Consider the following 17,068-nt stretch of genomic DNA (forward strand, 5'->3'; position numbering starts at 1 on the left):
TGACCTGTGATCTATCACACTCACATTGACCAAGTTCTTAATTTTTGTTTTCACTAACACAGTTCAAACATACCACTTATATATGACTTTCCATACAATCATAATTAAGTTAGAACCTATAACTATGAAGACACCAAGAACACGTATATCAGCGGGTTGTAATTTTAAACCTGTAGTAGCAGAACGAAGCATCAGCTCAGATGATGCTCAGTGGTGCCCAACCCTTGTCCTGGAAGGCCACTATCCTGCATGTGTTAGGTAAGTCTCTGCTTTGTCACACCTGATTTGAATGAATGAGTGATTAACAGGCTTCTGCAGAACTTGAAGACCTGCCAAAGAGCAGGGAAACACCTAAAACCTGCAGGATAGTGGCCCTCCGGGACCAGGACTGGACACCACTGTGGTAGACCATGTGTTTACTTCCACAGATAGTGAACAATTCCCTTCATGACCACAAAAACCCAACTTTAGAAGCAGACACAACTCTTTATTCGGGGCGTCTCTGCCCTCTACAGGGAGAATAAGTTCATTACACATGTACAAAGACATAACTGTGCTGTTCTGGTTAAAGTACTTAGCACTTTTGAACCGTTACTAAAGAATCAGTCATTTATTCAGACATAAACAGCTCATAAATTAATCAGTTCTGCATGGTAACAATGCCTCCCTAAAATGTCTAAATTAATTTTTTTCTAATTATGTCAAGTCAATCAGGAAATGCACATTTAAAATGTTTATTGGACACAGTTGCTTAACCAAAACAGGCTCAATAAGCATGAGCAGGACTCCAGTTTGTACAAAAACATGAGGCTGATGTTCTCAAAATCCTGAACAGAAAGCCTCGTTGTTGCTGAAATGATCTTCCACGCAGAGGGAATTGGTAAAGAGTGTTTTGAAAATGCTGTGCACCAATTTGTTTACAGGCAACAAAATGAAGCCCATGAGGAAAACAATATGAGGCTACTATGTTGCCCCTGGTGCTAACGTAATTGCCCACATTTTGGGAACTTGTAGTAATTTTGAACTGAATTGGCATTATTATTGAAGCTGGGTCCGGTTATTTATTTTTATAGTGCCAAATCATAACAACAATCTTCTTAGGGTGGTGTATAATAAAAAGAAAGCAGGTCAAATTCAAAGCCAAACATACTGCAACACATTTCAGGCCGACTCGCTTCTCTCACCGGCCTGTAGGGGACAGCAGGGCGCTAAAGTAGCGTCGAGTCTGCGCAATTCCGAAAACAGAAAAAGAGATCACAACCATCGTAAACAACAACAAGGAAGTGGCTAATTTGGATTCAGGCTAATTCCATCAGGGCTGAATCCTTATTTATGACGCCTATAAATTGATATTATGATGTAACAGTTCTTATTTTTAACAAGCGACAGTGAGTATATCTCCTCGCCACACTTTAGCTGTTTGCTAAACCCAAGCTAACTGCAAAGCTAATCGTAGCGCTAAAAAAAACACGCAACTAGCAACTTATATGTGACACCAAAGCTAACATGGTAACCCTAATGATATTTATCTAGTAATGCGTTGTCATTTCGTTTAATGTCATCTTGAAGTTTGCGATGGAAGGCTCCAAGTCGTCGAGCACGACGATGCAGGTGAGCTTCGTGTGTCAGCGGTGCTCCCAGCCGCTCAAACTGGACACATCCTTCAACGTGCTGGACCGAGTCACCGTCCAGGAGCTCACCGGTGTGTATGAAGTCACACACGGGTGGGGTGGGGTGGTTCTGGGGGTTAGGTGCTTTACTTTGTGCAGCTGCTGTGGGTGTAGTGACTGTGTGACCTGTGTCCTCCTCAGCCCCGCTGGTCACCGTGACCCCCAGCAAACAGGCTGACAGCAGCGGGGGGGAGACCCAACCCGAGGTGGGTTCAATCAACTGAATCTCATCGTTCCAGCTCGTTAAGTTGGCTCGATATTTACACAGAACTTGAAGGTGTTATACAGTATTCTTCACGCATTTTAAACCACAATATTAAAAAAAAAAAAACATTTAGCTTCTGAAGACATTCTTGTATTCTTTATCCCCTGACGTTCAAAGGTGTCTGTTAGCAAAATATCTCATAACCAGCAGATAAATTTTAATGACACTTGCAGAAGGTAGTTAACAGATGCACATCTACGAATGATAAAGTTTTGGAAATAACCTGATTCAAGAGGGCTTAACTTTAAAAACACAAAAATGGCCATAACTTAAGTCAAATTTGCAGATTTTTGACCTAAAAATTTGTTAAAATATCGTTTTATGTGTCAAATTGTGCTTTTTTTGTGTTTTCAATTATTAAATAAAAGAAAGAAAGGGAAACAAGCAATGTCTATATAACTTGCTGCTACTCTAGATTCGATTTAAAAAAAAATTGAACCTGTTTTTTTTTTTTTGACTCAACGCTGGTTCATTCCTTGTGTTTTTGAGTCCTTTTCTGCCTGAATGGCTCATAGGTCAGAATTAGGTGGTTAAACAAACAAAAATTCCTCTGCAAATGATCAAGCACTGGTCTGAAAATGAGGGGAAAATGCAGCCAAAGCCCAGAAAAAACCTTTAAGACATTCAGAGAGTCTGCCTCTAAACACACTCAGAGTCCACTAATATTATTTTAAAGAACGACACATGATCAATAAATATGTTGATTTATAACTACTTTTAGTTCTGATTGCTGGCTGCTTTACAGCCATGTTAATGCATTTCTAGTTGCATTTCTAGATGCATTTCTAGTTTTTAGAAACGTAAAAGTATTTCTTCACTACAAAACGTGCAGTTTTGCACCACACATCCGTTTGTTTTTGTCTCAAGGTGTTCTCCTTTTTCTTCTAGGAGACATTTGTGGAAAATAAGCAAGATGGAGTGTCGAGAAAATACATCCCTCCTGCGCGGTGAGCTCAAAACCTTCGTTTTCAAATCAGCGCTCCTTACAGTTTGTGCTCATTTAGATTCGAATGCCTACAAATTGTTTGTATTCTGCAAATTTGCACGAGTTCTGATAAAATCTCTTTATTTTAGGATGATGTCGACAGAGAGCGCCAACAGCTTCACTTTGATCGGAGACGCATCTGATGGAGGCACCATGGAGAATCTCAGTCGTCGACTGAAGGTGATGTCTGAGGGAATGCTGACTCGGCATCACTCCGTTTTCTGTTTTAGGCATCCAACCACTTCTGCACACTGCGTTTTGTTTGTTTTTTTAGCCAATCACGTATCAAAACATTCAGCTCATTCAGGAGATTGGTACCATGACTTTTGGCTTTTGTAACTTTTATGTTTTTAAAATACTTGACTTTATTTACATTTTTATCCCCATAACATACGTAGAGATCTCTTGAATTCCTTTAGAAAAAAAAGTCAATTTTGAAATCTGCTTCAGCATATTTGCTGTATTTTGTCTTCTTTTGCTGCTTTTCATGTTTAGCTTTTAACTACAATTCTGCTTCTTTTAGCTTTCAGCTTCTAGCTAGCTTTTTAATAATTTTCCACTGGCCTTTTGATACTTTTAGCTATGGTTCTGCTAATTTTAGCTTTTAGCCAGTTTTTTCCTTCTTTTAGCTTTCAGCTAGCCTTTTGATTTTTTTAAAACTAGTCATTTGTTATTTTTAGCTAGCTTTTTTTATACTTTCAGCATCTTTCTTACTTTTTTGATACTTTTAGCTACTCTTCTGCTACTTTTAGCTTTTGGCCAGTCTTTTGATACTTTTATCTTCTATCTAGCTTTTACTATTTCTGGCTTTTAGCTTTTGTTCTAGTTCTTTTTGCAAACCTTTTTCTCCTTTTGGCTTTTAGCTAATGTTTTTTTTTGTTGTTGTTTTGTTTTAACAGCTCAGTTTTGGCTTCTTTAGCGGTTATTCTAGTTTGTGTTTATTTTTAGTTTAATTTAGACAAGAATAGCGGTGGAGAATAGATTTTTTTGCAAGTTTGTTTGTGTTTCCTAAGTGACTCTTTTGTTGCCTCTCGCCCACTCAGGTAACAAGTGACCTGTTCGACATCATGTCAGGCCAAACCGACGTGGACCACCCTCTGTGTGAGGAATGCACCGACACGCTGCTGGATCACCTGGACACGCAGCTCAACATTACCGAGAATGAGTGCCAGAATTACAAGTACGGTCAGAAACGGCGTTCGTGTGATTTGTGTCGCACCGAAGGAGCGTTCAGAGTGCTGACTTTGGCGTGTTTTCTCAGGCAGTGTCTGGAGCTGCTGTCCAGCCTCCAAGTGGAGGGAGAAGAGACTCTGCTGAAAGAGCTCCAGCAGCTGAAAGAGGAGGAGGAGACCCTGGTCAAAGAGCTGGAGGCCGTGGAGGAGCAGAGGGCGGCTGTGGCCCAGGATCTATCCCAGACCAGGATCCAGTCTCAGCAGCTGGAAAAGGAGGAGCTGCAGTGAGTAACCCAGGCAGGCGATGCGTACCGAGCGCCCGTATCGTAAATAATTCGGCACGCAGCAGCTGTGGCTTTTTTGTCTCGCTGCTCTTAAGGTACCAAAAGGAGTACAGCGAGTTTAAACGGCAGCAGCTGGAGCTGGACGACGAGCTGAAGAGTGTCGACAACCAGATGCGCTACTGCCAGATTCAGCTAGATCGACTGAAGAAAACAAATGTTTTCAACGCTACATTTCACATCTGGTACACTTATAGATTCATTTACTTTTTATCCACATATAAACTTTGACTTGACATGATACTAATGAACAGAAATAAAATAAAAGCTACCAAGGGGGGAAAAAATGTTAAAGCAGTTTGTTTTTCCCCCTCTTTTCCAGGCACAGCGGTCAGTTTGGTACCATCAACAACTTCCGCCTGGGTCGACTCCCCAGCGTCCCCGTGGAGTGGAACGAGATCAACGCAGCCTGGGGGCAGACTGTGCTGCTGCTTCACGCCCTGGCCAACAAGATGGGGCTGCGATTTCAGAGGTAAAACTGATTTATTTAGCTGTAAGGCAGTAAATACATCTTTACCTCAGATGCTGAGCAACTTTCTCACCAGAATGTATTTTTAGCATTTTAAAAATGTCCTCCTCATACCTTCAGATACCGTCTTGTCCCGTATGGAAACCACTCCTACTTGGAGTCACTGACGGACAAGTCGAAGGTGACGCACCAAGCCGTTCCCTTCCCTCCGCAGCTCTCCTGTCATAATCTGAGTTCCTAATTGTAAACCTCTCTGTCTGTCCATGTCCAGGAGCTTCCCCTGTACTGCTCAGGTGGCTTGAGGTTCTTCTGGGACAATAAGTTTGATCACGCCATGGTGGCCTTCCTCGATTGTGTCCAGCAGTTCAAAGAGGAGGTGGAGAAAGGAGACACTGGCTTCTGCCTCCCGTACAGGTCAGAATGAAGCTGCACAGGATGTATTTGTGAAGTTAAATCTATTCAGCAACATTGTATGGTGATCTACGTTTTCGCTTGGTTTTGTCATTCCCCTGATGTGACTTTTACCCCATCCCAGGATGGACGTAGAGAAGGGGAAGATCGAGGACACGGGCGGCAGCGGCGGCTCCTACTCGATAAAAACCCAGTTTAACTCCGAGGAGCAGTGGACCAAGGCGCTCAAGTTTATGCTCACCAATCTGAAGTGGGGACTGGCCTGGGTGACCTCGCAGTTCTACAACAGATGAGCTCACCGGACTGGACTTGCTGACTTCACGCGGTCACGTGTGCTTGATGAACGGATCTCGTGCCATTCTAGAACAGTCTTTACGAAGCTGGAAGTAAAAATCATTTCCTTTGTCAGTATAAATGGTTATTTTTTCTCCTTTTTTTATTTGCTACATAGTGGAGATCAAAGGTTGTGTTCGGACTGAAGCTTATTGAAGCCCCTCAGCAAGCAGAATGCCTGTTTTTATGAGGTAATCTGCTTCAGATTAACAACTGCATTTTCTGAAAATGTGGCACGAAGTAAAAGACACGCTTCTTCCGAAGAAAACTCAAATACAGCTCTGATTTATTTCAGGCTTGAAGGTATCAGGTATTGTTGCACTGCATCTTTATCAATTTCTCTTGTAACAAATGTTATCTTTTGATCAGAATGTCCATTTATTGTTTAAAGTTTGCCCACGACACACCCTGCAAACTGAAACACTGTGCATCATCACATCACATTCAGCAGCATCACGTTACAGAGACCTTTAATGGTGGGATTCTGTTAATAAACTTATGCTGAGATTAAAATATCTGCATTATTATTGAACATCTTAATGCACTTGCCAACACAAATGTATTTGCATAAAAGAAAAAATCATTTTGTGCAGTACTCTTGAATGACATAAGACACCATAAGCAATAATTACCCGAAATCATTTTTAATGATCTTATTATTTCAGCTGGAGTTGACCTCACATTGCAACATTCGCCCAAAGTCAGCCCCTTCTTTAAGGTTAATGACATTACAGGGGGGGGTAAAGCTAATGAAAAAATATGGACTTCATTAAAATAAAAATCTAACCTCCAGTTAAGTAAAATGACAATTCAATACAGGTTTCTTCTGTTTCCAGTCATATGGGGATCTTTTATTGTCGATCTCACCAGCAGCTCCTGATCATTTTCCAGCCAAAAAGCTTCAGTGATTTACATTTAAACCCATAAAGTTCAGGAAAAACCTCTTTGATAGATGGTGCATTTCGAGCAGCGTGTGATACTGTTTCATCAACGCTTGCTCCTGTAAGTAAACCATCTTTAGGACGAGCGCGCGCGAGTTTCCACGTGTCGTTCTTCAGAGCGTGACAGTTGTGCAAATGCTTTCTCTTTTTTTCAGCATGAAAAAAAAAAAAAAAAAAGAGAGAACAAGTCCCTTGAACTGAGCTAAAGTTTGTTAGTGCGTGCATCCCGGCAAGTCTTTGGATTCTGCTCCGCCCCCTTCGTTTTCACCACCCGGACGACGTGTCGTCTACGAGTCCGGTTTCAGTTCAGGATCCTAAACAAGAGGAGATTCATCAAGCGTGCGTCGCCTCTGTGTGGCTTTTACTCGACTGTCTTTAGGCTAACTGGAGTTGGAGGCACTGCTGCTGTAGAAGCTGGAGGTGGAGGGACTAGGCGGCACCAACGCTGTGTTGCTACCGAGGGCTTTACGAGCACTGGGCATGAGGAAGGGGTCGCTAGCCAACTGCAGCACGTCCACGCGGTCCTCCTTGTGGTAAGCCAGGCAACGTCGAATGAAGGCCTGCGAAGGAAACAAAAGAAAAACACTTTCGGCTAAACCTACTTTTTACTTTTTGGAGTGGGTAACATGTCTCTGTCAGTGAAACGGTTAACTCTCCTGTTCTGCTTTGAATGTTTTCACTGTCCAAACAACACGGAAAAGGTTTTTAAGGCTTCACCTCAAAGTTGTCAAATCTTTAGCAAATATTGATTTTAGAAACTGTCTTTAAATGATCTGTAAATTTTATTGTCTTATGCTAATTTCTTGTTTTAAATAAGCAATGTTTGTTTATTACACCTTGTTACAGACATGGCATTAAACCAAATCTATTACCACATTTTTAGGCTACTTGTTGTAGTTTCATAAAGAAATTCTGAGGCATGCCTTTGCTTATAAATGCAGAATTACAGGACATGAATAGAAATGGCTTAAAAACTCTATGCAAATATAAGTAAAAGGCAATTTTGGCTCAAAATGAGGCTTCAGTATTAATATAATCCTCAGTCCTTCTTATTACATGGCAAAACTGTAAGAAGTATCCAAATGTTTTACACTTTACTGCTGCGACTGTTTGAGAAGGGATTTTACCTCACCGAGGGATAAAACTGACAGCAGATGACTTTCATACCTTTGCTTCTGTGGTGATGACAGGTTTGGGAGGGAACTGCACCTCCGTAGCTTTAAGGATGGTGTTTTCTTGGAGGATATCCTGCGGTGACTGATTATGACCAAACGGCTTAGGATGGAAGAAATAACATCAAGTTAATCATCTTTATATAGAAAACCTATTTCTAATAATCTATTTCATGTAATTCAGGTGAGTGCTTACCTTCCGTCCAAATAAGCACTGGTAAAATATGACCCCCACTGACCAAACATCTACTTTATTGGATATTCTGGGCGGGTCTTTCCCCACTATAAAGCACTCAGGTGGTAAATACCTGTAAGACAAACACGACGTCAAATAGATTTGTTCTCGACGTGCCGAGACGAGAGTCTGTTAACGCGTTCTCCCCAGCTTTGTATTAAAGATGTCTGTACCAGTAAGTTCCTGCTCCCGGGGAGGTCAGCTCCACGCCGTCTGCAGCGCTGCAGCTGTCATCGTCCATGATCTTAGACAAGCCAAAGTCGGTGAGTTTTATCTCGCCGCACGCCGTCCCGTTAACCAACAGGATGTTTCCTGCGATTAGGACGCGTTCAATTAAAACGTGCAGTCTTACTAAAAAGGTACAAAGGATGGAGGATGGAGGACAAAACTCTGTGAGAGACTACCAGGCTTGAGGTCGTAGTGGATGACGGGTGTACGGATCTGATTGAGGTACTTGAGCGCGTTGACGAGCTGCATGACGATGGAGCGACCCTCCTTCTCCGTCATCGACTTGTTCTGCTTCAGGTAGAAATCCAGATCGTTGCCTGCACAGTACTCCAGAACTGTGCAGAACCTGAGGAACAGATTGCATCAGATAAGATTTAATTTATATCTGTACAGGAAAAAAAAAGAAAAAAAAAAAAACACTTTTATTATTATAGTATAGGAAATTATATTTGAAAGTGTTACTTTATACAGACAAAAAGGTGTTTTAGTCTATCCCCACTGAGGCATTTCAGTCTCTATAGTCACCATTGTAAGGTCAATGAGACGTTTTTAAATTTGCACTTTAAAATCAGTAATTTTATTCAGACTGAGGTACTTACGAGTCTCTGTCGATTGTAAAATAGTCATAAAGTTTGACTATTCTTGGGTGATCGAGCTCTTTGTGAATCCTGTACTCCCTACAGGCGTGTCTGAAAATAAAATCCATTATTTAAAGTTATAAATTTAGCAACTTTTAAACAGTTTCAGGTCTGAAGGTCAACTGAAACATCTTCAGTGACGCTGCAGCGCCGTTAAGAGCTTCAGACTTACTTGTGGTAGTTCTCCTTCTTCTCTTCTCTCCAGTTTTTGTTGAGTTGATGGATTTTAATGGCCACATACCTTTGCTCAGCCAAATCAAAAGCCTGCAAAAGAATTGTTGGCCAACTCAACGACAGTGCAGCCGATCAGCTACGCAGTTCCACTAAAGGATGTTTACGACACCCAGAAAGGCTCCAAGTCTCAACAGAACATCAAGTTGAAACCTGAGGTTCTCCGTTCAAAATTTAACTAAAAGTGAGTAAAAGTAGGTAGCTTAAAAGAAACTGAAACTATATAAATGACAAATACTTACCTTGAAAACTTCACTAAAGCCACCTCTTCCAAGTAAATGTAGAAGCAGGTATCGGTCATTCAGTGTGGGATGATCACCAAATCTGAAGAACGAGATTTTGTTAAACTGACTGGCCTTAAAAAAACAAACAGAACTTAAAAACTGATAACACATACTTGGAGTTGTCCTCATTATGAATGCGCTTGAGCTCCCGAATGTGCAAGCTTCTAACCCGCTCCAAGTGTTCCAGCTCCGTCAGGATCTCGGCTTCCTCCTGCGGGAGAACCGCAACGAGTCATCAAACATCTCATTCCCGGAAAAAGCCAAAACGAGCGCAACCGTTGATGTAGCACCTTTTTTAGGCGACCGATTCGAAGTTTGAAAATCTCCTCTTGCTGCCGGTATTCCGCCAGTGACAACCTGCGTGTGACGGGGTGGAAAAAGGGAGACGAGTGAGCGTCCTCCCAACCTGATGAGTTTCCATGCTGAAGGAGAAACTGTTTGCCAGCTACACACGTACATTGCACGTTTGAGTAGTTCAAGGTTAATTCATTGCGGTTGGCATATTTTTAATAATATAATAAAATATGATATGTATGATACGATATGTTCCTGCACTGCTGCACCACAGTGTTGGTAAATAAAACCTGAACAGAAAATCTATAAAACACCAGATCCCAACAATTTGGTTTATCAAATTTTTTCTCTTTAACGTGTTTTGAGCAACTATTCCTCATGCTGAATGTGCTCATAAAACCTCTAAAGATGTATGAAACACTATACATGCACATCGCGCATCCAAATATGCTAAGAGACAAGTGAGTTATACAGAAGTAATGGGACACAGGTATCAGACGTTGGTGTAAACCCGTCCCTGTGGTGATTTCTTACGTCTCGTTCTCCTGGCCGCTGCTCCTGCTCCTCCGTTTGCTCTGTTCCACGTTGGGTGGGGGCGCCAGTGCCGTTGGAGGCTTCCTCTTTCCCAGCAGCTTCCTCTGCCTCTCAATGTCCTCCCGCTGCGAGTTGATTTGTTCCTGCTGCCTGGAACGCACAAGAACAATCTTGATGGGAACATTCCGTTTGCTCGTTTAAAAGGCCGTTCCGAACGCCCGCAAACGTTTGTTGCTCTCTAAGCGCCGACCTGATGATGTTCTGGAAGGCGTAGCCGTCTGTCCACTGCTCTGTGAAGGAGGCTCCATGGCGGACGGTGGTGAAGTGGCCTAAACGGAGACGGTCCTGCATGCTTTTGTCCCTGCAAGCCATCTTCTCCCGCTTTGACTGCAAACAGTTATATAGTTATTGCCTCATTTAGCTCAAAATGATGCAAACAGCTCAGTTTTGTCATTTATTTTTGCCGTGATACTAGAAAGTCAAGTCTTTCCATATAAGATTAACACAATTCTTTGGTTTTCTCGAGTCCAGGAATTGTTCACCTTCTCAACCAGCAGTATCTTGCTCATCTTCACACACTTGTTTAGCTGCTCCTTGTAGCGCTCGAGCATCTTCTGCTGCTCGTCCACCTGCCGCCTCAAATCACAGTTGGCCTGCGAAGGTCAGCGGCATCAGAGCAAATCAGGCCACGGTGACATCCTCAAATCAGCAAACACGTCACGCACAACGAGCCGCAACTAGTCTGCGACAGAACACCGGCAAAACAAAAAACAAGTTGCAGCTTACCCTCAGCAAGTCGTCGATCCTCCCCTCAGTCTTTTCCAGATTCGAGTTCTTGACCTTCTCTATCGCTCTCAGTTTCAGCAGGGTCAGTTCTGACTGAAAGACGGCAAAGAATACAACGCTAACATAAAAATGTGATGTGGGCAAATACCATGAGCTTTTACAGTGTTACTAAGAATATATAAGAAAAGAAAACTTTGTGTTAAGTGGTTATTCAGATTAGCTACCTGGGTCGCCTTGTGTGAAAAGGTTGGTGTAGGAGTTGTCCTGAATGAGCTGCAAGATGAGGAGTCCGTGTGGGCCGAGCCCGTCGACGAAGGATTGCTGTGCTGAAACTGACAGAAGGTCCAGAGAGGTGAAGAAAGTAGAAAAACGGCGTCGAAATGTCGCCATTTTTTAACACCGAGAGCAAGAAAACAATCAGAAAAGGAGCTGTGAGAGAGATTAAACCACAAGCAATGTAAATATTAGACTATATTAGCACTACACTATTCTTTTGTAAAATCTGATTTTCGCACAAGCAGCCGGAGCAGCTTGCAGACGGGAGTTCTGAAGGCGGACACGGGTGCTCACCAGAGGATAAGAAAGCGAATGCTGTAAGGAGGAGTGCAGCAGAACGTGGATGCTTCCAGCAGGACCCGTGCCGGAGCCACTGCTGCCAGCAAACTGCTTGAGGGGCATTTTGAACGGGTGCAGAAAACCAAGAGAAACAGCAAAGCAGTTAGTTCAAAAAGGCTGAAAGAACAAACACGGCGGCGAGACGGTAAAGCTAGGATGCGTACAGAAAGGTCGCGAGACACGAACGCTCAACGGGACGATTCATAGCGGGTTTGTGTAGCTTGGACTCACCTCGAAATAATCATTTATTTTCTGCCCCCTTCTCTTGCCTACAAAGAAATGGAGCAAAGACAAAAAAAGAAAAGCAGAGAAAATAATGCGTTTAATCTGCATCCAAGGTTTTAAAAACGAAGCTTTTGCTGAATTTGAGACTGTGAACATTTACAGCCAACAGCAAAGACCTGACAGAAATAATGATAACAAAAAGAAAACCTTTTCTGCTTTCTAAATACAGAGAGCCTTTACTGCTGAGTAATCCACATTCTGACAGTGTCAGTAAACAGGTTAAACAAACCACAGCTGCTGCTGTCAAAGACGTCTCCTTTTCTCTTCCCGCTTCTCTTGTTGGCTTTCTTCTCTGGCGTCTGACATGAGAGAAAGAAACAGCCTCGACTTACTTTTTACTCGTTTTAAAGCTTCTCAACATCAACAACAGCAAAAAGACAGCAGAATGATGGTACGTTTCCGTACACCTGTTCAAGTTGAGCTACATACTCAATGTTGGAATAGGAACACAAATAATATATTTTTGTAGAACTGAGTTTTTTTATTTTTTCCTACCAACCTCTGGTTCTTTGTCACTCAGGGACCCTGTGCTGCCCAGAGACTGGTTTGAGGATTCGCTGGTGGCTGAACTCTACAAAACAAGAGAGAAACAAATAAAGTGACTGATTAGAGATTTGCCACTTTCACTATTTTCTGTTCAAACTGAAATGCCACATTATTGCTATATTTTTATCATTGTGTGGATTTTTTATCTGCTCCTTGTATCATATATTTAGGGAAGCTTCAGCACATCTTCCTAGCAAGTAAAGCTGTAAAAAAAAAAAAAAAAAAAAAAAAAAAAGGGTCTAATGTAAAATCATCAGCCAGGGTGCCACACTGGGGTAAATATCCTCATGGTAATCTGTAACACTTCTGCCCACATCCAGTTCGTATAATCGGTTCAGTTGTTGTTGTAATTTTATCCGGTGTGCATCCGTCCACACATTCTGCGGCAGAGTTTTGGAACAACATTCGCCTCGGCTGCTGCGTCATCTCCAGGGCGGCTTGTCTCCAGAGGAACGAAGAGCTGCCGGCCGGCTCCCATGTCAGCCACAACTGAGCTCTTCTTGTTTCGCCTTTCGCACAGTGACACTAATCATTCCACTCAAGGAGACGTGAGAGCGAAATACAGAACCTGGAGAAAAGGATGACTTCCAAGCCTTTCTGGACTCGAACATTAACAAACTCTGTTTGCGTTAGCATTCACTGTAGGCTTATGCAATGAGTGCTAGCAGAAAAACTGAAAAAATATACAAAGGAGACATTATTTTTGTTTTCCTAAACTGAAAATCGAAAAACACAAATATTCAAGTCAATCTTATTGACGTCCTTAAAACCTAAAATCATCTTAAAGTCCAGCACAAGTAAAAGCAATTCACATTCAGGAGCGCCCATCACAGTGATCATCCTTTCTGCCGTTACTGTCCTCACCTTGGTGACACCAGCTCCAGTGAAGCGAGCCTCGAGTAGTTCCTGCCGGCGTGGGTCCAGGCTAAGAGCCTGGTTATGAAGTCCTTCCATCATCCCTAAAAACAGCAGGGTTGGATTAGTATCATACAAAGATCATGAAGGTTCTCAAAGTGTGGTACAAGTACCACTCGTGGTACTCGGGATCCTTCTAGTGGTTCTTGGAAGAATGTCTGGTACCAGTGAATTACAAACTAAGCCACAAGCTAATTAACCATCATAAGGTGAACTGTGATGTCATGCTAAAAAGGAGAAATGGACAAAAAGATGAGTGGTTTAAGCAAATCTCTCTTGTGGTGATACCTTAATGACCCTCAGGAGGGAGGGAAGGGAGATTTATCTGCCTGTGAGTTCAGCTTGCATAAACAAAGCACCTCGTGGAATTTAAGCTTGGAGCTCTGCACTCTTCAGTTTTTAAACTAAAAAAAGCTCCCCTTTCTTTTCTTCTTTTACTGGCAGGTATCTGCTTCTGTCCTCTCAACCCACAGCCGCTCGAGGCATTTGGCTGCCCATCCTGAACCCGGAAGAAGATTCCTTCTTGTTAAAATGGAGTTTTTCCTCTCCACTGTCGCCCGCTGCCATGTGAATGATCCAGAAGGAGGCATCTTATAATTCACTGAACCGATTTTTTTTTAATTGGACTGTATGTAAGTTGAATGTGACAGTGACTGTAGTGAACTGAGTTATTATTGGACTGAACTGGACTCCATGTTTGTATTTGTAGTTATTTCTGTCATCAACATGTGTTTTTCTTCCCACAGAAAGTACAACTGGACCAATCCTTCTGTTCCTCTCTTTCCTGTCCTCTCCAACCTCAGCCGGTCGAGGCAGATGGCCGTCCATCCTAAGCCTGGTTCTGGTTCTGCTGGAGGTTTCTTCCTGTTAAAAGGGAGTCATTCCTTCCTACTGTCGCCAATGTGCTGCTCAGAGAGACTGTGACAAAGGGAAGATTCAATGTAATCTTCTAGTTTAGAGAGATAACTTTCTCTAGATAGCATTTTATTACCTATCTGAAAGCTTTTATACAGTTCCCTGTGACAACTTTTGTTGTGAACTGGTGCTGTATAAATAAACTGAATTGAATATAATACTTTAAGACTTATGGTGAATCAATGCCATATAAATAAACCAAAGTGAATCACATAATTTCAGATTAATTTTACAGGTTTAAGCAAATCACTTCTAGATATGAAGATTTTTATCTTTTAAATAATATGTAAGTGTTTTTCCATAGTTTCATTTATTTTATCAAAATTTTATTGAAACATGACAAATACTAAAAAAAAAAAAAAAAACATTCCCAATACTTTTAAGTCTTTGAGGAACCCTGTCATGATCAGGACACCTGCTTAAAAAGAAAATAGATAATTAGAGAGTTTGACAATCTCATTAAATTAATATTAAGACAGTGTTAAAAACCCTTAAATCGTTTATGGCTCAGTTTCAACTTCCTTAGCTTGGAGGTTATCCTCCAGCTATATTTTACCTATATTTCAGCTAATTTTTGGAAGTTACTTCGTGCAACAACGATGCTGCTGATTAACAACAAGCAGAAGAATAAAAGAAAAGCTAAACATTGACAAATTGCATTTTCCTAATATTTTTAATGAAGCCCAAACAGTGCAACAAGCCACCAAAAACCAATGATATCGGCAGCTAATGGCTAATATTTGCGAAGAGGGTTAGCACAAACAAGCTAGCGTCAAGTTAGGGTCTCACCTGGAAAACCTTCAGCAGTTTTCACAGCCACCCTCAGTCCGTGAAAATATGCTGTCCGTCCATCCGGTGACAGCAAACTCCTCAACAGCTCTAGAGTCCAAACATCCCGACCCACTTCTCCTGGATTAAGTTATCCATTTGTGTCCTATCGAATTCAGGTTCGTTAGCTTAGCCACATGCTAGCTCCGCACAGCAGCGCGGCTAGCTCCCGTTGGCGTCATCCGGACGGTAGGCCGCGATCCCCGGGGTTTCCTGCTCTGAGTGGGCGCCCCTGCAGCGGGCAGGTGGGGAAGCTGTCACTGCTCTGGATCCTCCCTGACGAGTGTGGTCACATTTCTGCCACCCTCGGGCTGCAGTTCCTCATTGTCGAGCTCCTATGGCAGAGACAGTCGCTGTGTTAAAGTTCATCATTTATTTACTGGATGTCCTAAATAAATAAATAAATAAAAATAATCAACATAACCTCGAGTCCCAGGACCACAAAAGGAGCATCAAGGAAAGCTGATACTGATGCTTCTCAATCATTGGGTTAAAGTAATCTCCCGAAATCAGAGTGGAAAAAAGAAAACATCCTATGAGCCAAGTTTTTTTTTTTTTTTTTTTTTTTTTAAAAAAGGTCCTTGAGGCTAAATTGTTATTGCTTTACATAAAGCATTTTAAATGTAGAACGTAAAGGAAGTTTGTGACAATAAAACAATTTAACCAGAAATAAACTCATAATTCTGAGCCTTGAGTTGTGCTGTCAGTTTGTGTTATTGTACATAAATAGTTGCATCTTCTTGAAAAAATAAACTACATAATACTGAATAACAAACTAAAATATTAAGGTAAAGTGTTATTCTGACAGAGTAACACTGTGCAACTTTAAAAATGGACGAAACCCCATCAACCCCACCACAAATACACACTTAATATAAAATAAAATGATTTCTAAAACTCTTTAACTCTTTTGTATCTGTGGTCATCTGTGATTTACTTAAAAATTGTTTGGGTTTTTTGGTGGTCTTTTTTATCGTTTCCTTTCACGGTTATTTAATTGACTAAAATGAAATGGAACAGTCCTTTTTAACAAGTTTCTTAGTGACTTGGTGACTGATCCAGAATGCAAAATGTCATTTGGACCCCACCTCCAAAGACCTGATCGATCCCTCAGTGAGTATCAGGAAGGTGGCAGTAGACTCAATACATAGTTTTGTTTTGTAAGTGTGTAAGTGTTTTGTATATTCTGATTATATGTACAGATGTATTTCATCTGCTTTGGTGGATTTTAAGATGCTGTGGTGAAAGCTGCATGTTTCTCCCACTAGAGGGCAGTGTTTTTGTGTTTTTATGTTTTCCTGCTGAGAGCCTTCATCCTGGTTTTCTGCACATCTATTTTATTCTGTTCATCTAAGACTGGCTGTACTTATTCAGGGAGGCAAGTGTTTTAGTTTTAATTTTTAAATAGAATATATATATATATATATATATATATATATATATATATTTTAATAAGTACACTTTTCCCGGAACCAGAGAAAGGTGGAATGCTCCCTCCAGGTTGGGGAAGAGTTTCTGCCTCAGGTATCTGGGAGTCTTGTTCACGAGTGATGGAGTGGGAGTTGGATCGACCGGCCGGGGCCTCGTCTGCAGTAATGAGGGCGTTGCTTCAGTCGAGTTGAGTTGAAAGACAAAGATCTCAATTCACTGATCGGTCTACATTCCGGCCCTCCCCTACAATCATGAGGTGTGTGCTGTTACTGAAACAATGAAATCCTGAATACAAGCAGCTGAAATGAGCTTCCTTTGTAGGGTTCCTTAGGAAGGCTCAGCCTCAGAGATGAGGTGAGGAGCTCTGACATCCAGGGGGAGCTCTACTCTGAGCTGCCCCCGGAGTGCTCAGGAGAGGGATGTCTGGGTTTATCTCCTGGACCTGTTTCCGCCATGACCTGACCACTAATCGTTCCAAAAAACTGTTTGTTTTTTTATGTTTATGAAAACCAAACAAAGGCTTGTGATTCAAGAAGATAAGACT

At 41.8% G+C, this 17,068-nt stretch overlaps 2 protein-coding genes across 5 annotated transcripts; one reads left to right on the forward strand and one right to left on the reverse strand.

Annotated features, from left to right (window-relative positions):
- Positions 1–1,227: 1,227 nt before the first annotated feature.
- becn1 (beclin 1, autophagy related) lies at positions 1,228–6,574 on the forward strand. The gene is made up of 12 exons (XM_017437998.3): positions 1,228–1,388; positions 1,570–1,702; positions 1,812–1,876; positions 2,824–2,882; positions 3,010–3,100; positions 3,964–4,100; positions 4,182–4,376; positions 4,472–4,618; positions 4,756–4,905; positions 5,023–5,083; positions 5,174–5,316; positions 5,438–6,574. The coding sequence occupies exons 2-12, from the start codon at positions 1,576–1,578 to the stop codon at positions 5,604–5,606; spliced, it is 1,344 nt and encodes a 447-aa protein (XP_017293487.1). The 5' UTR covers positions 1,228–1,388; positions 1,570–1,575; the 3' UTR covers positions 5,607–6,574.
- On the reverse strand, positions 6,275–15,641 carry LOC108248911 (serine/threonine-protein kinase tousled-like 2). Of its 4 annotated transcripts, XM_017437972.3 has the most exons (22): positions 15,518–15,641; positions 15,055–15,428; positions 13,300–13,394; positions 12,389–12,460; positions 12,119–12,188; positions 11,836–11,873; positions 11,560–11,655; positions 11,214–11,321; positions 10,990–11,082; positions 10,746–10,856; positions 10,454–10,590; positions 10,204–10,353; positions 9,666–9,732; positions 9,489–9,586; positions 9,334–9,415; positions 9,033–9,124; positions 8,822–8,911; positions 8,399–8,568; positions 8,168–8,306; positions 7,956–8,067; positions 7,755–7,862; positions 6,275–7,147 (listed from the first exon to the last, which is right to left on the reverse strand). In XM_017437972.3, the coding sequence occupies exons 3-22, from the start codon at positions 13,390–13,392 to the stop codon at positions 6,968–6,970; spliced, it is 2,106 nt and encodes a 701-aa protein (XP_017293461.1). In that variant the 5' UTR covers positions 13,393–13,394; positions 15,055–15,428; positions 15,518–15,641; the 3' UTR covers positions 6,275–6,967. The 4 variants fall into 4 exon arrangements, with proteins under 4 accessions (XP_017293461.1, XP_017293469.1, XP_017293452.1 ...); XM_017437980.3 differs by having other exon boundaries at positions 11,560–11,652; positions 15,055–15,614; XM_017437963.3 differs by having other exon boundaries at positions 15,055–15,614.
- Between the last annotated feature and the right edge of the window lie 1,427 nt (positions 15,642–17,068).

The sequence above is a fragment of the Kryptolebias marmoratus genome, linkage group LG17 (genome assembly GCF_001649575.2).
Source record: "Kryptolebias marmoratus isolate JLee-2015 linkage group LG17, ASM164957v2, whole genome shotgun sequence".
NCBI lineage: Eukaryota > Metazoa > Chordata > Actinopteri > Cyprinodontiformes > Rivulidae > Kryptolebias > Kryptolebias marmoratus.